General features: G+C 38.1%; 2 protein-coding genes and 1 long non-coding RNA gene across 9 annotated transcripts in view; 1 reads left to right on the top strand and 2 right to left on the bottom strand.

The window, feature by feature from the left end:
- TTC33 (tetratricopeptide repeat domain 33) overlaps positions 1–15,127 on the bottom strand; it is a 32,138-nt gene extending 17,011 nt beyond the window's left edge. The window contains exons 1-2 of one of the 2 annotated variants that reach the window (XM_027101210.1): positions 15,016–15,127; positions 12,238–12,459 (exon numbers count right to left, since the gene is read on the bottom strand). In XM_027101210.1, coding sequence (XP_026957011.1) covers positions 12,238–12,458 — 221 coding nt within the window. In that variant the 5' untranslated portion in view covers position 12,459; positions 15,016–15,127. Of the gene's footprint in view, positions 1–12,237; positions 12,460–14,873; positions 14,991–15,015 lie in introns of those variants that run through there. The other variant, XM_027101211.1, reaches the window with a different exon arrangement.
- Positions 15,128–15,171: 44 nt separating this feature from the next.
- On the top strand, positions 15,172–26,128 carry LOC113617606 (uncharacterized). Its single transcript, XR_003431713.1, has 3 exons — positions 15,172–15,451; positions 21,345–21,394; positions 26,029–26,128. It is a non-coding gene; the product is annotated as an uncharacterized LOC113617606 (long non-coding RNA).
- The window catches only part of PRKAA1 (protein kinase AMP-activated catalytic subunit alpha 1), a 46,634-nt gene continuing 38,366 nt past the window's right edge, over positions 18,607–26,874 (bottom strand). For 4 of the 6 annotated variants that reach the window (XM_027101203.1, XM_027101206.1, XM_027101204.1 and 1 more), the window contains 3 exons: positions 24,153–24,639; positions 23,914–24,040; positions 18,607–21,524 (listed from right to left, as the gene is read on the bottom strand). In XM_027101203.1, coding sequence (XP_026957004.1) covers positions 21,280–21,524; positions 23,914–24,040; positions 24,153–24,639 — 859 coding nt within the window. In that variant the 3' untranslated portion in view covers positions 18,607–21,279. Of the gene's footprint in view, positions 21,525–23,913; positions 24,041–24,152; positions 24,640–25,853; positions 26,294–26,874 lie in introns of those variants that run through there. The other 2 variants (XM_027101208.1, XM_027101209.1) reach the window with 2 other exon arrangements.

The raw sequence follows: 26,874 nt of genomic DNA, 5'->3' as shown, positions 1-26,874 counted from the left end.
AAAGGGGACTTCCCTAGTGGTCCAGTGGTAAAGAATCCGCCTTACAATGCAGGGGACGCAGGTTCGATCCCTGGTCAGGGAACTAGGATTCCACATGCTGCAGGGCAACTAAGTCCACGTGCCACAACTACTGAGCTTGCACCCCTCAATTAGAGCCCACGTGCCGCAAACTACAGAGCCCACACGCCCTGGAACCTGCATGTCACAATTACAGAGCCCAGGCACCCTGGAGCCCACACACCACAACTACAGAGAAGCACCACAATGAAAAGCCCCCACACCGCAACGAAAGATGCTGCATGCCTCAACGAAGATCCCACATGCTGCAACTAAGACCTGACGCAGCCAAAAATAAATAAATGTAAATAAATAAATAAATAAATAAATCTTTTTAAAAATTTTAAAAAAGAACATTAAAGTTTTCACCTTATTTTATATTGTGTTTTCTAATATTTATAATCATTGTTTCCCCAAAATGTTTAACGACAGAAATAACTTTTCTGGCTTAGTTTAGATTTTGTTATTGTAAGTTCAGTATATAATATTTGAAATTAAAGTTTAGTTTGGTTCCTTGATTTTGTGGGAGCTTTCATAGAGAAATTAGAATGATGTTGAAATCTGTTGAGATTTGACTGAAAATCATGCGATTTCCAATGTAGGTAGATCAGGTTCCAAGTTTTAGACAACGGTCAATTCCCTGAATTAAACCAAAAAAAAAAAAAATCCTCCATAAATTACTTTGAGTTTTTCTGTCTAGAATTTAGAATAACATTCTGAAGAAAGCAAGGAGAAAATAATGTGCAGTACCATATAATGATCATTCATCGTAAGGAACTTAACTTCTCGCAACTTCAGTTAGGCTCAGAAAGGAAGAAAAAAGAAGCAAAAACAATGAAAGAAAAACATATACTACCTAATTGCATACTCTCTCAAGACAGTCATATTGAAGGAAAGGGGATGTGAAACGGGAAAAAGTATTGAAATGATGCTCAGACTGGAGTCCCAGTATGTTTTTACTAGGCAATAGCAAGAGACACGATATAAATATACTTTATTTTATACTAAACTGCTCTGAATTTTAGTCACTATCACTTATTGAAATTATGTGGACACAGGATTAGGTTAAGTCATAAAGTCTACTTTCAGTAATAATTTAAACAATTTACTTACACAAAAGAACAAACATGTCTTTAAAAGTTTCTAATTTATTATAGACAAGAACAAACAATTTAAGGCAGATCAATTCACTCTGGAAACAGTAGGAAGGTCCTCTGAAATTACATGGAAGTGCACACACACTGAATAAAGGTCATTTTCCAAAGCAAGTTGAAACAACAATGCCAACGTCTAACTAGTACAGAACGTTTCTTAGTTGTTACTGTATTGAAAGCAATTACCCTGTTCTACTCCTTGCTACACTAGGCAATGAGAATTTTCTGAAAAATTTCTAAAAAGTCATCATTTTAATATCCCAATTTTTACTTTAGATACAAAAATCATCTGAAATATTTTACCACCTATATTACTCATTCGTTTAGCATACACATACATGTCACAAAATAAAATTCACCAGAAATTAATTCTAGTATAATTTGGATTAAATAAAAACATTTACAAATAAATCAGTAGTTCCCTTATTTTAATGATAAATATAAAATCACAATAAAGGCAAAACAATAAGTAGAACTCCCTTCGCCTGGATGAACTCAATCATTTGTCTTCTTGCTTCCTTGGAGAAGCCTTCTGTGACCCCTTATCTAAATCACTCTGGCTCATGGTACCCGGTTACTTATCTTTGTAAAACTGTTTGAAACTTTATATTTATCTCTGTGCTTATTTAAACTAAAAGCTCTATGTAGACAGTGCAATAGGTACTTTGCTCCCCAAAGTATATGCACCTGTATCAGTTAACACAGGACGAACTGGGACAGTATGGGAGGGGCCCTGACTGGAAAATAGCCGCCACTGCCTAATCCAAAATTTGAAATTCCACAATTAGAAGTGTAGTCTTAAGAGTCCTAATGCATTGCAGCATATGTGGAGAATCTAGCAATAAAAATAAAGCACACTTTCGTCCTAAGAAAGATACATTATTTGAGAAATGAGAATTAATCCTAGTGTTCACTGAAGAATTTTTAGTCCATAAGATAAATGTAAAAATCCTAAATAAAGGATTAGCAATTAAATCCAGCAACTTGCTAAAGTACAAAATCTACATGACCATGTAGGGTACGCCTCAGAAAAACATTAGAAAAGGTTTCATACGTAATAGATAATGGAGAAAAAAAAGTATATGACACTCAACAATGCTTACTATAATTTAATACCCAATTTTGATTATTTATAGCTATCATCTATAATGTTTTTAACAAAATGTATATACAATATTAAAGAAATTTAGTTCCCTGGTGCTATTATCCACTAAGTATTAATGGTATTACCTCTAAAAGCATTAACTGTGTCACCTAAAAAAACGTGTTTGTACTTCTTAGGCATATTACAGGTGATTATAAGCTGGTCTCTAAATAATATTTCCAAATGTTATTATAGACACAACATGAAAAACTTTGGAAGTATGTTATGTTCTACCTTCTTTCTCTGGAAAATTCAATTGTTGCTTCATAATAATCTTTATACTCATAATTTTCTAATTAATAGCATAGTAGTAAATTCCACAGGATTCAACAGTAGCAAGTCTATGTCTCCCAGTCTTAGCCTATCTGTCCAGTCTTTCTTCTCCTCACCACTCCTTTGCTTCACTTAGCTGCATCTTTGCCCCGTCTCTACCTACACATCACTCCTTTGTTCGTGTGGGTTCCTCAGTGAACAAACATGTGCACATTTAGGTTCCTGTTCCCCCGCTTCTCACCTAGTCAAAGGCTCTCTCTCCTCTAAGACCAAGTGAAAATCCCCTTTTCCCATGAAGACCATGAGTACCACTTAACTGACCACACAGTCACACTTATATTTCTAAAGTAATTTATGTTTTACAAAGCACTTTCCATACAATTACTTAACATATAATTATTTTCGTAAAAAGTTAATTCACTTTGTGCTCACAAAAAGTCCTATAAGATTGGCATTACTTGTTTTCATTTTACTGATGGAAGAAACAAAAGTAGAGAGCAACTACAGGACTAGTCCAAAGGCACATGGTACTAAGCCTACACAAACCAGGATTTGAAGCTAGCTCTTATAACTACCTGACCAATGCTTTCTCTAACTACCCCAATATTGTTTTCGTTTAATTTTTCTCTAATTCTACCATGTATTTCTATCTTCTCTTTACTAATGAGTTCAGGGACCAAAGGGTGGATTTGCTTGTATTCTCTACAATACCCAGAACATGACCGGGCACATAGAAGGTGCTAATATCACAGATTCTACCTATCTCATTTGTCCTACCTTCTCCAAGAGAAGTCTTGGAAAGCAGCAGAGAGAAGCATGGAAGACATGAAAAGAGGACAGAAGCTAGCATGCTTACAATACATAAAAAAAAAAAAAAGATGGAAAGATGTAAAAACAAATTATACCCTAAGACAAAAGTAGCAAACACCTTAATTCTTACTTTGTTTCATCTCACCATTCCACGTACAGATATTACAAGAAATTCCCAAGACCAGGGGAATAGCAACGTGGGTAGAAAGAATCAAGAGATTAGAATTATAGGTACCTTAAGACCCTGGGGTGTCTAAGGTTTCAGGCATCGTTGTGGCTTTTGAGGAAGGGCCTAAAGCCAAGGTCAGCATAGTAATAGTCCATACAGTGAATATTTTAGGCTTTGTGGGCCATATTGTCTCTGACACAACTACTCAATTCTGTTGTAGCACAAAATCAGCCGCAAACAAAAGGCCATGTTTGTGTCCCAGTAAAACTTTATTTATAAAAATAGACTAAGGTTTGCCAACACCTACTCTACTTGGGCCAACCACTGTTAAACTGCCACATTTGTCAAATGCCCTTTTTTCTTTCAGTCTTATTTTCTGCCTAACTCAACCAGGGGCAGTTATCACCCCATGGAGGGCATGTATGGCAATTTATAGAGGACTTTTCAGTTGTCAAAGACTTGGAGGCACTAGTGGCAGGGGGTCAGGGATGTTAACATCCTGCAAGGCAAAAGGCAATCCTGCACAAGACACTGTCCTGCCCAAGATGCCAAGAGCATTATTCCTGAGAATCAGGCCGGCTCATCCACCCACTGCCACAAAGCTGCTTACGCACCTAAGTTTAAGTTGTCCCAAAGTACAAAATAAACCAAGAAGTTCAAGATGACACTGACCATCCCTAGTTCTGTTTTCTCTTTTCATTAGGCAGGCATGCAAACATGCCCACACGTACAAACACACATGTGCAAACCTGTGCAAATACACAGATCTGAGGCAAAAAGAAAAATGTCCTCTTCCTGTTGCACTGTTTTGGTTTTGAAAACATAGCCACTGCTGTTAGCAGAGACACTGCCAAATGAAACGTGCTTTGTTCACCAAGGCATACAAAGGTTTAAAGGAACAAGTGAGCTGCTTTCCACTGGCTAAGGAGAAGCAAGAACTGGTGGGCATTTACTTCACTACTGTCGGCTTGGTGAATTCCCTCCCCTCCCTCATTTCTCATTTCCTCTTTGATTTACTTCTCCTGGCCTACAAATAAAAGGTAGCACCATCTAGTTCCTCCACTTTTGGATCACAGTAAACTTGGCACCTAATAAATCAATGGTCTCTCGTAAGCTCCACAGCATATCTCTTAATTCAAATTTGGTTTGGAACAGACCGAACAGGCATAGCCCTACTGCAGCTGCTGGATAGGAAACATTAAAAGATAAAAACTTGGTTTAAAGTCACTGTGGTTAATAAGTGACCAAAGTCTGATTCAGCCAATTTAAAGACAACCTTAACAGTATGCAACCAAACTAGCACAAAGAAGGAAGCAGAGTGAATAGTTCCAGGGACTGCCCAAGGGTGGGGTGAGATAATACCCTACATTGAGGTAAAGAACAGGGGTCACAAAGCACTGAGCTGACTTTGTGACCACCTAGAGGGGTGGAATAGGGAGGGTGGGAGGGAGATGCAAGAGGGAGGAGATATGGGGATATATGTATATGTATAGCTGCTGATTCGCTTTGTTATAAAGCAGAAACTAACACACCATTGTAAAGCAATTATACTCCAATAAAGATGTTACAAAATTTTTTTAATAAATTAAAAAAAAAAAGAAAGAACAGCTGGTGATTAAGCCAAATAAGTCAGCACGCTTACTACCAGATAGAAATATCAAGGTGTTTAGCTACTTTGCTCCCAATTATGTTTGTAATTTACTGTAGCATCAAGTTTAATGAGCTATACAGTTACCAGCTTATTCACTTAATAAACGTTTATTGAGCACCAGAGCAGAATACTACTCTGGGTTAGGTAGTATTCTAGGTACTGAGGATGCAGCATTCAATAAGATATAAAAGGACCCTACTACTCTTCTAGAGCTTACATTCTAGACTGTATATGTGTGTGAAGAAGGCACAGAAAGGCAACAAACATAAGTTAAAACATGGTTAAGTGCCATGATGAAAAACATATGGACGGATGTGATGGGGGCGAATGCATGGTCAGAAAAGGTCTCTCTGGGAAGGCATCTGAGCTGAGAGCTGAATGACAAAAAGCAGCCAGCCAATGGAAAACCTGGAGAAGTTCATTCCAGACAAAGGAAGAGCCCAAGGCAGGATCAAACACCCCATTTTTTGAGGCAAGAAAAGAAAACGAGCATGGCTATAAAAGAAGGAGGAAGGGGATTGCGAGGCCAGAGAGGTAGTCCAAAGCCACGATCATGAAACTAGTAGCCCACAGCTGTGAGTGTGGATTTCACTGTATGAGTGATGAAGTTTCCATGCAACACAGAGACATGAATTGCTTTACATTATGAAAAGATCAGTCAGGCCCGGGGGAGGAGAATGAACTGTAGGGGTATAAGAATGAGCACAGGGAGGCCTGTTAGTTAGGAGACTACCAGAGTAACCTAGGTAAGAGCTGCTGGTAGATTAGACTAGGATGATAGCCATGAAAACAGAAGGGAGGATAAAAGTGATTTGGAATATATTAAAAAGTAAAATCATCTCAACTTGGATTGGATATGAGGAGTGAAAAAAAGAAAGGAATCCAGGATGAAATCTTAGCTTGGGTTACCTGGGAAATAAAGCCTGAGGCCTAAACTTATAGGCTACCGCTGTGTGGGGCGTAGGATCCAAGGGAGAAAAAAAAAAGAAAGAAAAGTGAGGCAGGAAGGAGGGAGAATAAATATAAGGCATATGTTAAGCTGACAACAGCTTCAAAACAAACACAGATGATTGTTAATATTGTAGAACTTCTTCAGAGACAGTATGAAACCTCTTTGTATTGGAAACAGTCCAGTGGGGAAAGGAGGAAAAAGAATTTATCTGCAGCCTCCCTCCCATATCCTGTCTCACCTAGATCAAAGTCAGCCCCACAAGGCTTTAACCCACTCACACTTCTGGGTGTGTGACCCAGTGCCTCTAAAGCACCTATAGGTCCAACCTGGCCAGTGTCAAGGTGTGATGGTCTTTCATTATCAGTTAGCACCGTACATAGGGGCTCTCTGGTCTGCGCTGACAGCAGCAGCTGCCAGGACTTTATGGTAATAAGAATATTTGTAAGAATCTATAATGAAAAATAATCTGAAAAAAATATATATATATAAACTGAATAACTTTGCTGTATTCCTGAAACTAACACAACATTGTAAATCAACTACACTTCAATTTTAAAAACACATTAAAAAAAAGAATACCATGAGCTGTCTCAAGGGCAGGGTTTTGGAGGTGAGTGGGGCTGATTAGCTCTGGAATGGCACATAAACCAGCAGAGATGACTTCTGGCTTTTGATGTTAAAAGTGGCTCACTAATATTTTGAAAATGAGCAATGAAAATGAGCAAAAGAAAACAGCAAGCAAAGAAGATTAACAAGCAGTGGACACTGAGACAAAAGGGAACTCATGAGAGTGTGGTGTTGCAGATTACAGGGCAATATATTTAAGAAGGGAGTGCTCAGCTGTGTTGAATACCAAGAGGCATACTAAATGAGAACCAAGACATGAAGACGGATTTGACAACATGGAGGTCATCAACAACCTTTAGAAGTGGATTAGTGGGGACAGCAACTTGACTGGAATGGACTGAGAGGATGATTCATCAAGAAACGGAGTTTGGGGGCTTCCCTGGTGGCGCGGCAGTTGGGAGTCCGCCTGCCGATGCGGGGGACACGGGTTCGTGCCCTGGTCCGGGAGGATCCCACATGCCGCGGAGCAGCTGGGCCCGTGGGCCATGGCCGCTGAGCCTGCGTGTCCGGAGCCTGTGCTCCGCAACGCGAGAGGCCATAACAGTGAGAGGCCCGCGTACCGCAAAAAAAAAAAAAAAAAAGAAATGGAGTTTGTTGTGAAGGGGGAGCAAAGAAATGGTAGGGTGTGTGGAGTCAAGGGAATGTTTTCAAATGGATGCCATCAGGGTATGTTTGTGTACCAGTGAGAGGGAGCCGGGGGGCCGGGGCGGGCAATAAGGGGTAGGGGAATAGAAGGTACAAACTATTATGTATACAACACAGGGAATACAGCCATTATTTTATAATAACAAATGGAGTATAACCTTCAAAACTTGTGAATCACTATATTGTACACCTGTAACTTATATAATATTGTACATCAATTATAATTCAGTAAAAAAAGGGTAAAAAAAGAGAGAGGGAGAGAGAAGACAACAGATGACATCAAAATGAAAGGGGGTTTTAGGAACAATATTCCTGAAAAGGCAAGAGAGATGAAGTCTAGTGCACAAGTGGAGGGGTGGGCCTTTGAAAAAAGAAGGGGCACTTCATTACAACACAGTGAACGCAGATGGCTTGGATGCAGATGCACTCAGATTAGGAGATGTGGTGGTGAGAAAATAAAGGCATTCTACACTGACTGCATCTATTCTCTTCCAAAGAATAAGAGGCAAGATCACAGTCATTAAATATATTCAGGTTGGCACTCAACAGAATGTGTTTCACACAGCCAGGTCTCCTTCAGGTTCACATTAGTAAGTATGCTTTTCTAGACAAGGAACAAAATTCATGGTAAATTCTAATTATATTCTAGCTTCACACACATACACACTAATACTCACAAGAAAAAATGAAACCACTTAGCTACACAATCAAATATCACCATCTAGTGGTTGAAACCTTAAAAGCCAACATATCAAAGCTGGGACCCACATTGTGATTCTTGAGAAGATATATCCTAGTTAGAATTAATTCAAGAAAAAGCTGTTTGAACAAAATAACTTATAAAAAAAACCCTTTAATACTGCATGAAATCTACCAATCACATATAAAATCTTAAAATAAATTACCTAAAGTATATTTACTGAGTGCTTACTAGGTGCTAGGTGGCATGCTAAGCTCTTTTACATGGACTTGCTCTTTAATACCCCAATAGTCTATGAGGTAAGTGTCACCATTTTAATATAAGGAAACTAGAAATTGACCCTTGAAAGATTAAGAATGTACCCCAAGTTTATACAGATATAAATGATAAAACTAGGATCTGAACGGAGCTAAAATAACTTCAAAATCCCCACTCGTAACCACTAGACTTACTATACTGTCTCTATAAGGCACCAACATTACTTAGGGCTTGCGTAGAAAAGTAAACTAGTCTTCTGTTACAAAGAATCATGAATACTACAAGGTAGAACTTCAGAAGTTAAAAACCATTCCATTGCAAACCAAATTTTTCTAAGAGCAGTTATAGTTTCTTACTAACGAAATAAAATGGACAACAGGAGACTGATGCTCAAGAACTATGCCTCCTTTGGAGGAAGGCTGACATTAACACACTTGGATCACGCATAGTCAATGTGTTCATAAAACTCTCTCGGTGCTAAATAAAACTAAATAAGAGAATCTTGAGGGCAAAAATGAAGAAAATCACAAGGAGGCAAAAGAATGCATCCCAGGAAGTAGAAGGTGCTCCCTCCTCCCTCTCTCCTTCTTTAGCAATTCCTCCAGGGGCATCCCTACTTCTCTACCATTCTAAGGATTATTACTCATTCCAAGTTCAAAGCTGTTCCGTATTTTATTACTTAATCCTTACCATCATAGGTTATAGGGAAAGGAATAAGACTCAGAAAAGAACAATAATTTTCAAGTGTCATATTCTCATACAGATAGGAAAATTCTATTCCCAAAGGTCCTTGTGGTTGGGATATGAAATAAAATATGTTCTCAGAATACTGTGTTCTAATCTGGAGTTTGAAATATATATTCCTATAGTACAATGCAATATATGGTAGTTAATCCACAAAAACCTATTTAGCCATAATATAGCAAAACACAGCAGCCTTATAAATATTCAATAAATATTTACTGAGGGCCTGGGAAGTGCCACAAATTGGTCTAAGAGCTGAAGGCAGAGGACAAAAGTCTGTCTAGACAAAGTCCCTACATTCCTGGAGCTTACATTTCTACAGAAGAAAGACAACTAAATATAAACAACTAAATAAGCGTATAAGGTAACTTCAAAAAGGGAGAAATACTATAAGAAAATTTAATATGCTGATGTGACTGTGGTTTTTCATTACTTTGTTAAAGTCATAAAATTACTTTTCACCATTGCCAATAGAATATAATGAAAAGGGTCTTACTGTTGCATATAAAGAGATCACAGTCTAGTTTTTTTTCTTCAGCAGTATTTGCTGCAAACTTATTTGTATTTCTTTGCTCCAGAAACACCAAGTTGGTAGAATCTTCCTAAACATGTAAAACAATTTCTTTTACATGTTTAGGAAAATTCTTTGCATTTCCATATTCTGTTCCCACTTTCTTGAAATGCTTCCCACCACTATTGGTTTGGCAAAGTACTACTTCTTCTTTGAAACCCAGCTGAAGATTGAACTTATCTGTCAGAACTTCCTTGATATACCAGACAGAACTGGTGGCTCCATTCCCTGTGATTCTGAAATATTCTGTATGAACTCACCTGTCTTACTGCATACACTACTCTGCAATGTATTGATAATTATCTGTATTCTGTGCATCTTACCAAAGGCTGAGCTCCTTAAAGTCTGATAATATATCTTACCTCTCTTTGAATGTTTTTTTTAAAGAAGGATGGATGGATGAATGGTTATTTGATGTTATATTTTAATGATGACATTACACATTTCTTAAAAGTTGACTCATTTTATACACATTGGTACATCAATAAATGTCTAATACTGTTCCTGAACCAATAACTGCCACCCTAGCAACTAATTTACTTCCTGATCTGTCACCATAGTTGAGATCAACTTAATGATATCCTTTGAAACACAGATTTAGAAACATACACAAAAGTCATGAGTAAAGAATTTTATTTTTCAGTCATTTGTAAGGTTTATTTGACTAGTATTCCTTTCACCTAATCACAAAATAGAAGTTCAAATTTCATTTCTTTTTTTCTTGGCCACACCATACGGCATGTGCTATCTTAGTTCCCTGACCAGGGATCGAACCAGTACCCCCTGCAGTGGAAGAGCAGAGGCTTAACCATTGGACAACCAGGGAAGTCCTAGAAGTTTAAAAATCTTTAAAAAACAACAACAAAAACAAAAACATGACTTCCCTGGTGGTCCAGTGGTTAAGAATCGGCCTTCCAATGCAAGGGACGCATGTTCGATCTCTGGTCAGGGAACTAAGATCCCACATGCCGCGGGTCAACTAAGCCCACACGCCACAACTAGAAAGAAGCCCATGCGACACAACTAGAGAAGCCCACGAGCCGCAACTAAGACCCAATGCAGTCAAATAAATAAATAAATATTTAAGAAACAATAAAAAAGGCTGATGTAATGGAGGAAGAGGGAGTACGGGGTTGCTGGGTAGTCAGGGAGAGGTTTGCTGAGAAGAGGACATGTGAGCAGAGATCTGAAGGACAAGATGACAGACATCAGAACACAGGAAATAAGAGCTTTTCAGATGGAGTCATAAGACAAAGTTGTATTAAGAACTGTGTTCAAAAACACAGGGAAGACCAATGTGGCTAAAAATGTAGTGAAAATGATGGTGGTTTAAGATAAAGTTGATTTGGAAGACAGGGACTGAGTTTTATTTTTCTTAATTTAACTTCACTATTCTTCCTTATATTATTTCCTATTCCTTATATTACTTTCAATCAACTGAATATTCTCTTAGATATTTTTAAACCATTATTTCTATTTATTTTGGGCTTAGAGTAGCCGAACGACTCATTTCTACCAGATTCCTTTAATTCTGTTATCTTTTAAAGCTGTGTATACATTACTCCAAAACAAGTGCTAAATAGCTAAAAAACTTAATCATCTCACAGTGTTCTCCATTCAAAATAAAGCATCCAATCCAGCTGATTTCAGTGAAATGACTCAGTGTTTTGACATGCAGGGAAAAAAAAATGAGTTATTTTGTTTATACACAAAGTTGGTATCTCTCATCTACCACAGGAAATTCATAGGGAATCCCATGGCAATAACTGAATAGCTTTTCCCTTCTACACACTAGTGTGGTCTAGAGAAAAAGATAAAAACAACAAAGTTAATGAACTTTTAACAGGCATTTACAGGAATTTCTAAAGATGTTTTATGGATGTTCTGAAAATGATTTCATAAACGTGGAAAATTTATACTTGGTTTTCTTCTGACTAAGACAGAATGGCCAATCTTGCAAAGCTCTACAAGAGAAAAATTTTTGCCTAAAACACTGCAAATGAGAATTCACAATCTAACAGTAGGCCATTAAGCTGTTAGTTGTCTTTGATTTACTGTCTACCATTCACTCCCAATTTGAGGTGCTAATATATTATAGCTTAAGCATTATTTTATGTTTTATATTACAATGAGTTAATAAGATTACTCCCAGAATCAAAAATAATAACATGCCTAGAAACAAAAATGCTGGTTCCTCAACTTTGACTCAATTATGACAAAAATGATAAACAGGAATCTTATAACCATCCTTACCAACAGAAAAAAAAAAGAAAGAAAAAAGAAGATAAAGAACAAAGAAAATAATTTTTAAAAAGTTCTTCTTGTTCAGCACTACTTTTAATTTCTCAAACTCTTCAGCACCACAAGGGAGACACCAGTCAAAGGCACAAAGGCCTGACCGTAGATCTCTGGATGATCTGAGGAGTATTCTGTCCTACCAAAGACCAAAACTGTTCTCGAAAAGAAAACGCTAAAAACATACCTTTTATTTTCAGCCAAAGTGGCTCCTTCGTCCTTCAGCTGTTTACTCTTCTCAGCACAGCCTTGAAGGAGAATTTCTTTCCTCCGTTTAACGGCATGAAGCCAGTTCCCTTCATCATTCTCAACTGCATCCTTCTCATCAGCAGCTTCAGCTTCAAACTGCTGGGAAGTGACCTTTGAGACCTTCTCACCAATCTTCCTTTTCCATCCAAAGGAAGCCATTCTGGAAAAATGACAAGGAAAGAGCTTGAAATTTCAAACTTGGCCTTTTATAGAAGTATTCCAACAAATAGGTAAAGAAAGGATAATAGGATTAGACTGTCATCTTTTTTTGACCCCTAATTAAAATAGTGGATCTAGGCAATAATCACTGAAGGCTGCTAACATCATAAAGACAAGTCCACAATTGTATCTCCTGATGGAAGTGACGCAGCAACCATGAAGTACTTCTGCCAAAAGTTAAAGCTCAATCAGATCAAACCTCTACCAGTTTACAAGAAATATGGGATACAGATGAGCATGCTAAATAAGATGTCAGAGATGCAGACAGCAAGAAACAGAAACTAAAGAAAAAACTGGCTTCTTCAAGAAATAACTGCCAGGTTTCTTCAAGAAAAAAAGAAAAGTGAGACTTAAGAAACACACAAATCAAATATAATGTGTGGAGCTTGCTTAGCTACAGGTTCAAACAAGCCAATGGGGAGGAAACCTTTACGACATAATAGGGGAAATCAGAACAATGATTTCATATTTGATAATATTAAGAAGTTCCTCCTTTTTTTTTGGTATAACAGTATTGCGATTATGTTGACAAAAAGAGTGCTTATCTTTTAGGAATACATATTAAAATATTTTACATGAAATTACACGATATCTATGAATTGCTTCAAAGTAATCAGTGGGAGTGGGGAGTGCAATAGAAGAGAGATATAGATAAAAAGATTGCTTTGAGTTGATAAGCGATGAAATTAGGTGGTGAATACACAGGATTCTCTGTACTTTCCTCTCTCCTTTCATATATGTTTGAAATTTTCCATAAAAAGTTTCTGAAAGATTCAAACTTAGGAAATGACTTAATTCACAGAACTATAGGGTTAATCAGAATGATAAGAAATGTTAAACTATTTTGTAAATCTGCAATAATATACAAATGTAAGGGCTAAGCGAGACAGCATAACTAATGGAACAAAGTTAAAGGAAACCCTGGAAGAATTGAACAAATATTTATTTAGAGAACGGATTTGCTGAGGGATCGAGAGCTCTTGCTAGTTACATGGATGGGTTTAAAGATACTGAGAAACCCTTGGAATTCTATATACATTTTTATATGCTTGTGAGCAATCTGCACAAGAGTCTCTAAGCTTTCATTCCATTCTTAAAGGAGCCTATAACCCCAAGAAGATTATGATCAACTGACTGATCAACTATCGAGATAAGGAAAAGCAATGAACCAGAGGTCTCCATAAAACTATCAAAGAATGGGCATTGTGGGAGTAAGGGAGGGAGAGAAATGAAATAGCAAGTAAGTTCTAGCAGATATCAAGATCTTTATCACTGATACACATGCTGCAGTAAAGTATAAGTAACCACTAGAATGAAGGAGACAAAAAAACTGAGGTTGGCTATGAGGTCACTAACGTGGAAAGGCCCAAGATAATGGCAGATTTTGGAGGGGTAAGAAAATTGTGGGTCATGTACCTAAGTTCTTAATGGATATGACAAAGTGTCAATAAATTACAGCAATCAAGAAATGTACAGGTTGATACGGGTAACCACATGCTTTCCACAGGAGCAGAGATTTCTAGAAAAGCCTGTAGGAGTAATGGATTATAAGCTATACTAGGGAATCAGGACAACGCCAAACTCTCTCCCCAGACCCATTATAATAGAGAAGAATGAGTTTCCTCTGTTTAAAGATGACTGCAAGTAACTTAGGGAAAGAACCAAGAAATGGCTGAAAATGTAAGTGTTGTTACTAAGGAACACAAGTCCGGAGGCCCAGAAAGAGAACAACATGAGAATGAATCGTTAGGAAGGTCTCACGAGATAACAAAATAAGTCAAGATAAGAAAGAAGTCTTGTATTTATGACTGTCCCTAAAGGAGACAAGGATGAGGATGATTACGTTTTCTGGCTTCAAGTTTCCAAGTTGTCAATGTGAGGGACCAAGAAGTGTGGGAACTAATAATACAGACATTATACCCTGCCACAAGCTAGAGAATGCTTCTCTTCACTGAGACGTAAAATGCAGCACCCAAGACGAGAAACCTGATGAACACAAACAGGTAATGAAAACAGCATCCTTCCGGGTATAGGGATGTAGTCAGAGGTGAGGAATTCAAGAACCGATTTACCCGAAAATGTTACCGCACAGGAGAAAACAGCATTAGCGATTTCCCCTCATTTTGCACAACAGTAAAGAAGAGCGAAGTTCATAAAGGCTGCTCAGGACGTCACCCGCGAGTTCACAGCCCCGCCCGCGGCCGCGGGCCCCTACCACGCTGGGGGCAAAGCCAGCTCGCTTCCGCTCCTCCCGCCGCTCAGGACGGGTCAAAGCCGCACCGCCCGCCTCAGAAGCCCGGGCGCGGGTGCCAGGGAGGGCCCGATCCCCAGACTTGCTGGTCCCTAGTGACCAACCTTAGCGTCCAGGCTCTGCCACACCCGCGGTGGGCCTCAACTCCGACTTCTGAAGCTCCTTTCTCCCGTTACCCCAAGACCCACCAGCCTCGCTTTCCTCAACTTCCTCCCGCTTCCACCACAGACCCGTAACCCCTGTTACCTGATGACCACTCCCCGGGTCCCGTGTTTACATTCCGCTTGCCCTTTGCCCACCGGAAACGGAAATTACCGCGCCTGACCTCCTGCCTGCTTGCCGTAGGTGCAGGGTGTCCCAAGATAAGGGGTTGCCCGATATGGGGCGTGCGAACAGTCCAGAGAAGCTGGCAGGGAAGAAGCGACTCAGCGCTTTTCTCTTCCGCAAATCCTTTCCCCGGGACCACAAATCCCAGAAGTCACTGCGGCCGCCCCCACCCCATTATTACCCTCCAAGGCTGGTAGTCCGGGCCGCCCGGGCAAGGAGCGGCCTCTAGCGGCAGACGAGAGCGTCGGCGCGTGGGCGCCCACAACTCGGCAGCGCAGAAAGCTACGGCTGCGCCGGCTGAGTGCGCGCGGAGAGGACAGCCCTGGCGGTACCACGAGGTCCATCCAGTCAGCAGGTAAAGGAGAAGAGGCCCGGGAAAACGATTTGGGGGGAATCCAGAGCATTGACTCACGACTCTCCCTAAAGGACTTTACAACCTAGTTGATGAGGTCGTCCAGACGCTGAAGACAGAGGCAAACCCGACTGAAAAAGGGTACGGCCGTGGCTCAACCGTTGGGGAAAAAAACCCGCAAAAAGTTGGACTCAATTTCTCTAAAGAAGAAAAAATTATGGCCCGAAAGTAGCTGTCTTGAAAATTTTAAAAAAGTGGGGACATGTAATACGGGGAAGTGTTTAGGAAATTGAAAAATTAAGATCGTTTTGATTTCTTAATGTCGCTGTGGATCATTTTTGTAGACCAGTTTTCTCAACCTCAAGGCTGTAGCTTTTCCAACGGGATGATTCTTTGTTGGGAGAAGGGGGCCTCTCCTGTGCAGGGCAGAGTGTTTAGCGGCATCCCTGGGCTCTACCCACTGGATGCCATTAGCATCCACTCCCACCCCACCAGCTGTGACAAGCAAAAATGTCTCCAGACATGAGAAAATGTCCCTGGGGAAAAGATGGACCCCCCCCCCACCCCACCCCCCCCCCACCCCCACCCCCACCCCACCCCTACCCCATTGAGAACCACTGATAGGAAGCAAGGATTCTCCAAAGGTGATCCTCAGACCTGAGGGTCGTCAAGATCCTTTTAAAGTCAAAACTATCCCTATTTTCATACTAACATGAAGACGTCATTTACCTTTTTCACAATGTTGACATTTGCACTTAGAGTGCAAAAGCAATGGTGGCTAAAACCACTGGCACCTCAGCCCGAATCAGGGCAATGCTACCAAGCTGTACTAGTAGTCATTGTATTCTCCACCACTGTACACACTCATTGTAAGAAAAAGAAGAGGCAGTCCCTCAATGTCCTTGACGAAGCAGTAAAAATTATTTTATTAAAATGACCCTTGAGTACACACATTTTTTTTTAATATTGTGTGACAAAAATGGGAGGTACAAAGTACTTTTGCTGTATATTGAAGTATGATGTCTCAAGATAAAAGCACTCGTGAAATTGCTTTATAAACTGAAGTAGATGCTTTTTTTGTGGAATACAATTTTTACTTAGAAGGGCTTACACCCCTGCTGGTTTTCAGGCTTGGGTCTGACAGGCCTTTTCGTGAAAATGAACAAAGGGAGCCTGTTACATCAAGGAAAACAATCGACAGTTACCAATGATAAAATTCAAGAATTTAAGCAAAAATCATCATTCTGGAAAACATGTATTTGCCACAGTGAGCTTGCCAGCTTCCCAGTACTTTCAGATTTTTCCAGTGAGATCAGTGGTGGTATCAGATGCGATTTTTATTTATATTGTTGGATTAAATGTTTCAACATCGGTAAGAACTGTGGAAGTGAACCAGTTTTTTCAAAATGAGCAATACGCAATTATGGTAGCCAACCTCCAAGATAGCCACCTATGATCTCTAATCCTGGCATTCATACTCTTGTGTAGTTCCTTCCTACATCATACCAGGATTGTTCTGTGTGGCCTGTAGGATAGGGCAGAAGTGATAGTATACCACTTCTGATATTATATCACTTCTGATATTAATTAAAAAAGACATTACTAAGGTGGTGGCAATGTTACTTCATCTGGGTTAGAGGTTTACATGGCCATGTTCATTGCAAACCTAAAACACTGAAAATACATCAAGCCAAATATTTTATGATTTGTGCACTTTTCTGTATTATGTTATACCTCTATAAAACTCTTTAAAAAATATATATCTCCCTAACAAGGCATTCAGAGCAGGATTTATGCCTTATGGTCACATTCATAGTGCTTGGTTCATAGTTGCCTTATGAGGGGATATAGTTTGCAGAGTAAAATAATTAAACGGTGCTCGAAGCCGTACCCCTTTCTAAAAGGAGTCTTTCCTAAATCTCTCAAATAACTTAATCTTGATCCACTCTACCCTAGTAAAGGCGACCTCCAACACTAAGTTTTCACACTTCACCCACCACTTTCCTACTTACTTTGGTCTGTGATCATAATGCATCTATTTATATATTTGATAATTTCCCATGCTGTCTGTATAGACAACATGATCATCTTCCAAGTTGCTAGAAATCCTCTACATTTGTCATAGTTAACGTTTATTGTCATCCACAATAAATAGAACAGCCCATTTGTTTACAATAAATAGAACAGTTCAATAACTATTTTTCAGACAAGAGAATTTCTTGTACAATTTTGTTCAGTCAGGTTACTTAAGAGTAATTAAGTTCCCTAAAAGAACAATCTATGTGCTGTTCATAACAGTCTAGTACTGTGTTCTGTTAAAATTATCAAGCTATTTTAAGGATTCAGAATGTCAGCAATCTAACACAAGCCCTGCCAACAACGCCGTAAGATTTCATACTGATTGAATTCTAACAGGAGTGGAATTCTAACCAAATCTAATGTTAGCAGCCAAAGATAATTGCTCTGATTTTTATTGTATATAACTTAATATTTTGTTCAGGTGGTTAATTTTTAGATGAAACAAAAACTCACTAATTTAGATGAGACAAAAATCACCACGTTTAAGTGCTGAAATCTGTTCAAGCACTATACTTTAGGCACATTGTTTAAAAAGTGCACAGATGGTCAGCCATAACAAGTGCCTTTTTTTTTTCCATGTAGTTTTCCCAGAAGTTAAAAAAGTTAAGCACATTGTAAGCTGATGAAAAATGATGTTTTTCTTTATTATCCGTTTTCCAAATCAAAGTATTTGAAATTGTATCCTTAAATATACTCTGGTCAAGACATACATGAACAAGTCTCAGAAATATTGTACCACAAAGATTGATTTCTACCATACTACCAATTTATAGTTATGTTTTATGTGGACTTTCATTCATCTAGTGAAGAGAACTCACGAAGAAAATATGATTTCTGTTGTGGATGGGGGAGATGGAAGGAGTTAAAGGGAAAAGATTTAAATACATTTTTTTTCTTTCATTCCAAAGGTTCATGGAGTTCTACATCCACCCATAGTCCACCAGTCATTAATTCAGTGTGAATGGTATCACTACAAGGTCAAAAAGTAGGGGGGGGGGCAGGGTGAGAGGGCAGGACTTTTTGTACAAAATCATTTAAAACTCTGAAAAACTACAGAACCATCCAAAGAAAAAATATAATCAAAGTAAAAGCAATGGAGTTTATTTCAGTGAAATTATTTTAAATTAGATATGATATATTAAGCTCCCATATCCCCCAACCTGGTAGAAAAGTTCCTCTCAGTGAGAAATCATTTATTTTAATGGCAAAAATTTTACATATCAGTAAAATCTGTTATATTTAAAACTATGTATACAGTACATTTCTGGCAAAAACCTTATACATCTTTCAGTTGTCAAGACAAAGTAAAAATATGGTTGCATAAAATCACAAAAAATATAAATTGCTGAAAAGATAATAAAAAAAGATTAAAAATCATTTGCATTGACTCCCTTACATCTTCAATTAGTATGAATTTGCAAACCACAGTAAATTTCTGAAAATTCTGATGCAACCTTGACATACTCAACCAAAAGTTGTCATTTCAAATATCCCAGCTTAAAAAAAGAATTTACTGCAATAGTCTGTGCATTTATTATACTATTTGTACAAGTGCAATATTTAAATATCTTCAAAATAAAACTCAGTAACTAAAAGGAACCACAATAACTTAAAAGAAGCAGTTTACAAAATTAACAATTTTTAGAAGGTCCTATTTAATTGGTTCCTCTTTTTTTCCCTGCTCCCCACAACAGGTTATAGAGACATTACAACGATGTCTTAGTTCTATATACAAATCTGTAGCTTTAAAAATACAGTCTTCTGTTCTTAACATTAGGAACATAATGCTGCATTTAGAGCCTACATGAAGTCAATATCCTCAAAACAGAGGGCCACATACAAGTTATAAATACAGTTTGAACTTATATTTAAATGGAACTCCTATAATTTTATACAGCTTTCAGATTCTAAGTTGAATAGAATAAGCCCTGGACAAAAGGAAGCAAGGTTTTTCTTTTGAATTCAGTGCATGTTTCTAGGGGTACTGGAGCCAAATCTACAACTACAGTAACTATGCAAGCTATCATGACATTTGAGTACATTATCATCTGGTTACAGAGGTGCCAAAAACAATACTACAATACAAAGAGTCTTAAAAGAGAAAAAAAGATAGTTCCATTGCAATGGAAAAATAACACCAAAAAATTCTTCTTGAAGTTAAAATATAGTATAAGGCAATTATGGGTGACACAGTAATTTTTTATTACCATACACATGATACGAATTTTATCTGAGGTGACTAAATTTTTTTCTTACACCTATTATGTAATGCATTATACTAAGAGCAAGAGAAAGAAAATATAAATCAGAGTTCTTAGGAAGATTAAGCAACTTTAGGCAGTTTCCATAATGTTACTTTTTAAAAAGTAATTAAAATCCAAAGCAAATGTTACTATTTAGAAGAACTAACTGATCTGTTCCATATTTTATCAAAACAATAATAAAGAAATAGCTGATGAAGGAGACACCAAATGCAATGTATAAACATTAATTGGAGGCTGGTTTGAAATAAATTTGTAGTACAACAGGGGAAATCTAAATATGCATGATTAGATGGCATTGGAGAATTATTAATTTTTAATGGTATTATGGGTTTTTTTCGGAGAATGTCATCATTTTTTTAGGAGATGCTTTAAGTGTTGAGGGGTGATGAATATATCTGCAAAATCCAAATGGTTCAGGGGAAAAAAGCGCACACACACACACACACACACACACACACATATATATAACTGTATCTATATACAGATATAGATAAAGCATATATGGCAAAATGTTAACAAATGTTGAATCTAAGTGGTAGATACACATGTGATCACCTTACAGCCTTTCAACTTTTCTTTTAAAAAATGTCCATAATGAAGTCTAGGAAAAAAAGTCATATCTGAGCATTTAAATAGTTTGCAAGACATGTTCTATGCACTGAATCAATTTAAAAGATACATGATTGAATGACTAGAAATTTTTGCATACATTTAATACGGACTGACATGATGAGCAGAGGACTTTGTGATATTGGCAAAACCAGCATGATTTATTTACAGTATATGCAACACAGCTCTTGTGACAAAAAGAGCAATTTATGTACAGAATATAGTGGGACAAATTGTAAAATTAAACTTAGTGCCTAGAGTATCTGAATATATAAGTTCTGTGTGTTTTTGGACTTAACAAATGAAAGAAAAAAATTTAAATGTGTCCAATATCTTTAAGGTGACTTACCATATACTACAGAATAAGAAGAATATTAAGGAGGGGATATGGAAGAATCATCCAGGCTGTCCGTACTGTTGAAGATACTTGCTATTTAAGGAGCCCAGAAAACAAAATCACCTGTAAAGTTCTCTGGGGATTCTAGGCAAATATTTATTGAATAAATTTATGAAGCAAATATATAACACATCAACACGTAATTAATATATGAAGGCCTTTATGGTAAATTAATATTTGACAAAGCCCTGTATACACTAAATATAAAATAGCCAAAAATCAAGTGAGCCTGAGAGATCTATAATTCATTGTGTATATTATATTATTCTATATGCCTACTGAACAATGAACAAAATTATCGTAATTCATTTCTGCACATTATGCTTTTAACTATTAATCATGTTCCAGTCCCTGTGCAAACTGCATTCCAAAAGGCCAACCCTCAGTTATAATTATGTATAACTTGATTATAAATGGAAGCATTTGGCTATGATTTATTATGCATGCTTATTGCTGTCAAAGAAATAAGCAAAGTTTTAGGTTTACTGTGCAAGAATTTTAATTAGATTTGCACACATCTCAAAAAATTCTATTGTGTGACTTCCAGGTCTTGGAGTTAAGTCAACAGGAGAAGAGTCAAGTGACGTTACAGATGAGGTAAGAGAAGCTTCTGAGGATTTTCCTTGAGCCTCAGCATCTGAATCATTCCTTTGGCAAGCTCGATAGTTGCTAACTGAGCCCGATCTCTGTGGAGTAGCAGTCCCTGATTTGGCTTCAGTAATTTCATCTGGGTAAAAAGAAAATTCAATTTATTATAATCCATGACACCCTCCCGAAAATTTTAATAGTATTTAATTTGCTTCTTTTAGTGAGATCACTGACCAGCTATCAAGAGTATGTTTACTTTGAATACCTCCTAAAATAGAAGCAATGAATCTGTATTATGCCACTTGCCTTTTTTACACACAGCAATGTATTCCCCTAATGACTTATTAAGATTGGGTACATATTTGGCTACTCATCAGTCTTGCAATCCAGGATTAAGAGAGCCCAATAAACTAATAATGAGGCTTAATAAACATCATTCCCTAGCAATAAAAGTCAATCTTTCTATATTAAAATCATAGAATAAATGCACTTAAAATTTCAACCCTGGAAATCATCTCATTTAACTCCTCGTTTTATTGATAAGAAAACATAAACCCCTTAAGAGTTAAGTGACAAATGAACAGAGAGGTAAATCTAGAACCCAAGTCTCCTACTCTCATCTTGGTGCTCTTCATTCTCCCACTTTGTCTTCATATTTGATTTAAGATCTTATAAAAGAACAATTCCAATGAACAAAAATCAAGGAAAACCTAAGTTGGGAACACAATATAAAAACAGTAAATGTCCGTTCAATTGGTAAACCCAGGTACTAATAAACCTAAGATTCATGATTTTTTTTTTTTTTTTTTTGCAGTACGCTGGCCTCTCACTGTTGCGGCCTCTCCCGTTGCAGAGCACAGGCTCCGGACGCGCAGGCTCAGCGGCCATGGCTCACCGGCCCAGCCGCTCCGCGGCATGTGGGATCCTCCCGGACCAGAGCACGAACCCCTGTCCCCTGCATCGGCAGGTGGACTCTGAACCGCTGCACCACCAGGGAAGCCCCAAGGTTCATGAATTTAATCCAAATACAACGGAAAAAAATAAAACCCATTCTGTATCTCAGACTGTGTTAGTAAGTGTTAGAAGAAAAATACCATCTAGACATAGACAAACAGGTTTAGCCAACATATCATAGCTCAAAACTATGTCTTTCTGATACTATGCAGGTACTATCTTTGAGTTTACAAAGAAGACAAAAAATTCACAGGTAAATCTCATCTAATAATTCCATATAATCTTAAATGAACAAAAGTGGCAACATATCTTAATTCAATTGATTTGGCCAATGAAGAATTGCCATAAACTTCTACTTAATTAAAGGTTCTGGGAGGCTTTCCTGGTGGCGCAGTGGTTGAGAACCCACCTGCCAATGCAGGGGACACAGGTTCAGGCCCTAGTCTGGAAGATCCCACATGCTGCGGAGCAACTGAGCCCGTGCGCCACAACTACTGAGCCTGCTGTCTAGAGCCCACGAGCCACAACTACTGAGCCCGTGTGCCAAAACTACTGAGCCTGTGCTCTAGAGCCCGCGAGCCACAGTTACTGAGCCCATGTGCCACAACTACTGAAGCCGGCACTCCTAGAGCCCACGCTCCGCAACAAGAGAAGCCACTGCAGTGAGAATCCCGCACACCACAATGAAGAGTAGCCCCTGCTTGCTGCAGCTAGAGAAAGCCTGCGCGCAGCAATGAAGACCCAACACAGCCAAAAATAATTATTTTTTTAAAAAGGTTCTGTTTGTGAGAGAACATTTATATATATATATATATATATATATATATATATATATACACACACACACACACACAGCTATAGCCTTTCATAATGCTGGGGTAGAATTATTATTGATATTTATTTGAATTATGAGTCAAATGTGTTCCATCAGGCTTTTTAGTAGATAAGGTAAATTAGTTTTAAGAGTCGGGGCTTCCCTAGTGGCGAAGTGGTTGAGAGTCCGCCTGCCGATGCAGGGGACACGGGTTCGTGCCCCTGTCCGGGAAAATCCCACATGCCACGGAGCGGCTAGGTCCATGGGCCATGGCCGCTGAGCCTGCGCGTCCAGAGCGTGTGCTCCGCGACGGGAGAGGCCACAACAGTGAGAGGCCCGCGTACCGCAAAAAAAAAAAAAGAGTGTATATGCTTGGGAGACCTGAATTAATGTACATTTCAAACCATGGTATGATTTTGCACCATTTACTAGAAGTCAACATTTATTCTAAATAAAATATTTTATCTTACCAAAATGAACTACAAAAAACAGAAATGTAGAAGGAACTATCACTTTAGGATCAGGCTGTATCAGGCTTTAAGGATTTTAGAAGATAATCTTAAAAGGACAATAAACTATTCACAAGATACACAAATGTTCACGTCAACAAAGGCACAAAATTTTATATTCTATGTTCTTTTGCTATTGAATTACTAGGAACAATTCAAGAAGCTTCAAAAGAATCAAAGATTTACTAAAATGCCAAATTAGGTAAAAAGGTCTAATATGTCATCTATGTTGTTCTGTGTGACGTACATACCATCAATACTACGGAAATCCAATAAGTATGTTCTACTGTCCACTTGGTATAACTGTAGACTCATTTTGGAGAATGTACTTGTCACAGGATTCTTCCTTCGAACACGCAAATAATATGGGTTTACAACCTAGCATGTGGTATGGAGAAAAACAAAGTCAAAAGGAATTCTTCTAGAAAACATTATATAGACTACAGGTTTGTCAAATGTGCTAATAATCAGAATGCTCTTTCTTTCTTACCTTCCATTCATAATCCAGTTGTTTAATTGCTCTACAAACTTCTGCCATGATATCATTTGGGCGACTTTGACTTCTAATTCCCAAATGCCATTTTGCTTTCCTTACACCTTGGTGTTTGGATTTCTGTGGATTTAATTCATCGAGGGTATGGCGTGCCCTTGGTGTTTCAGCAACCAAGAATGGTACTCTTTCAGGATGGGGCCGGGTCAAGTGGTGATCATCGAGAAAAGAATCTGGTGGGCTTGTTGCCAAGTAAAAATCTTTGGCCTCATTCATTATTCTCCTGTTGTCTATTATGAGGTGGTAGGCAACTGCCAAAGGGTCCTGGTGATTTCTGTTATAAAGGCAGCTGAGAACCTCCTCTTCTGAGCATTCAAATTTTTCACATACTTCTTTTAAGGCTTCATCATCAATCATGGTTGAACTATATGATGGATCCTCAGGAAAGAGATATTTTGGAAGGTCCTGTTTAAACCATTCATGTTCCCTGAGAGAAAATGGCAGGGGTCAGAAGGACTTCTAGGAGAGATGAGACTGAAAGTAACAGTTTGGGGGAATTTAGGATATGAATTCATTTATATTTATACTCATACTGTATTATTATTATTATTTTTTTTTTTTTTTTTTTGCGGTACGCGGGCCTCTCACTGTTGTGGCCTCTCCCGTTGCAGAGCACAGGCTCCGGACACGCAGGCTCAGCAGCCATAGCTCACGGGCCCAGCCGCTCCGCGGCATGTGGGATCTTCCCGGACCGGGGCACGAACCCGTGTCCCCTGCATCGGCAGGCGGACTCTCAACCACTGCGCCACCAGGGAAGCCCTACCATTTTTTTAAAACTGAGATTTTCCTCTTCTGGCTCACATTTCATTGTATATGTTAAGGGAAATTCTCCAGCCTTCCTCTGATTTTAAGAGGGAGAAAACACTGCTGGAGCAACCAGAAACAAAGTGTCTACACTTCAAAGTTTTGGAACAAATGGCAATGGCAAAGACCATGTTATTTCCAGCTCAGAAAGAGAACAAAATTAGTCTGTGGATTCATTCTAATACTCTTTGGATATAATGTTAAGTGACAAAATATATAACAACAACAAAAATAGACAACTGTTATTCATTGAGTGCTTACTATGTGGTAGATTTTGGGCTAAACACTTCATATATATTATCTCACCTCATTTTCAAACAACTCTGTGAAGATAATATCCCCTTATTTTAATGAAGGAACTGAGGATTTCCTAACTTCATATATAAAAGGATATTTTTGACTTGAACTATGTAAAAAAAAATATGCTAAAACTAAAAACATTAAGAGAGGAAAACACCCAAAAGAACAATGATTATATTCTGGGTAATGGAATTAAAAATCACTTTAATTCTCTTCTCTAATTTTTTTCGTGTTTTCTAAGTCTTTTCCAATTGTCACATATTTCATTTAAATTGGAAAAAACATGTAAAACACAAGAAAAAGCTATCACTAAGATAGTCTGAAATATAAATTTTACAGAATGACTAGTCCTCTCCTCTAGTGGTAAAGTCATGCCCCGCCACTCACAGTCTGTTTTTTAGCTAGTCTGCAGCATATGGAGTAAATGGAAAGGAATGAAGCTTTTTTCTTTTCTTCTTTTTTTAATTGGAATATAGTTGATTTACAATGTTGTGTTACTTTCTGCCGTACAGCACAGTGAATCCAGTTATACATACATCCACTTTTTTAGATTCTTTTCCCATATAAGTCATTACATAGTATTGAGTAGAGTTCCCTGTGCTATACAGTAGGTCCTTATTAATTATCTATTTTAGGAATCAAGCTTTAAGTTCTACATATGATCTTTCTTTCTTCTTCATTATCCTAATGCTTTCTTCTTTACTATTCCCAGATATACGTCTGATTTCTTTCTTCCTTCGCCCTCCATCTCAGAGAAGTGTGCTGTCTAGCCGTTAGAAGACCAAAAGAGAAATTTCCATAAGGGAAAAAAAGGAAAGAAAAATGATGGTAGAAGAAACAAAGTTTGCAGTTTTTTAAAAAATCTTCATCAGAAATGACCTGCCCAAATTTGAGGAGATTTGTCATCATCACTTTTGCCTGATTTAAACTATTCCGTGGAACCATATGCAACTGGTAAAATTGATGGACTTTTTTACCTACAAAACAGTAATTTCATATGTAATTCAATGTATACTACTACAAAAACAAACATGTCATTGATTGAATCAAAATTTTCTCATTCCCTGAGATGAACAAAAGGGAAAAATATGATAATTTATAAGATCAGAACTCAAATAGCAACACAGAAATTTACTATGAAAAAATATTAGTCCCCATGAGAATATGTAAAAGTCAAACATGAAGCATACTATAGAAAATCTTAAAGAATCACTACCAAATCTAATACCCAACCAGGGTCCTTTTTATTAGCTCTTTTTTTAAATTAAAAAGTAATACACTGGGCTTCGCAGGTGGTGCAGTGGTTGAGAGTCCACCTGCCGATGCAGGGGACACGAGTTCATGCCCCGGTCCTGGAAGATCCCACATGCCGCGGAGCGGCTGGGCCCGTGAGCCATGGCCGCTGAGCCTGCGCGTCCAGAGCCTGTGCTCCGCAACGGGAGAGGCCACAACAGTGAGAGGCCCGCGTACCGCAAAAAAAAAAAAAGTAATACACTGACAAGTTCAGGTTTCTGGTAACTGACTATACTGCTGAACTGAATGAATAAGCATTTTCAGA

Source organism: Aethalodelphis obliquidens, unplaced genomic scaffold, assembly GCF_003676395.1.
Source record: "Aethalodelphis obliquidens isolate GAN/ISIS:26980383/991018 unplaced genomic scaffold, ASM367639v1 scaffold4, whole genome shotgun sequence".
Lineage (NCBI taxonomy): Eukaryota > Metazoa > Chordata > Mammalia > Artiodactyla > Delphinidae > Aethalodelphis > Aethalodelphis obliquidens.
The sequence above is the reverse complement of the archived record's forward strand: the minus strand, read 5'-3'. Positions and strand labels throughout refer to the sequence as shown.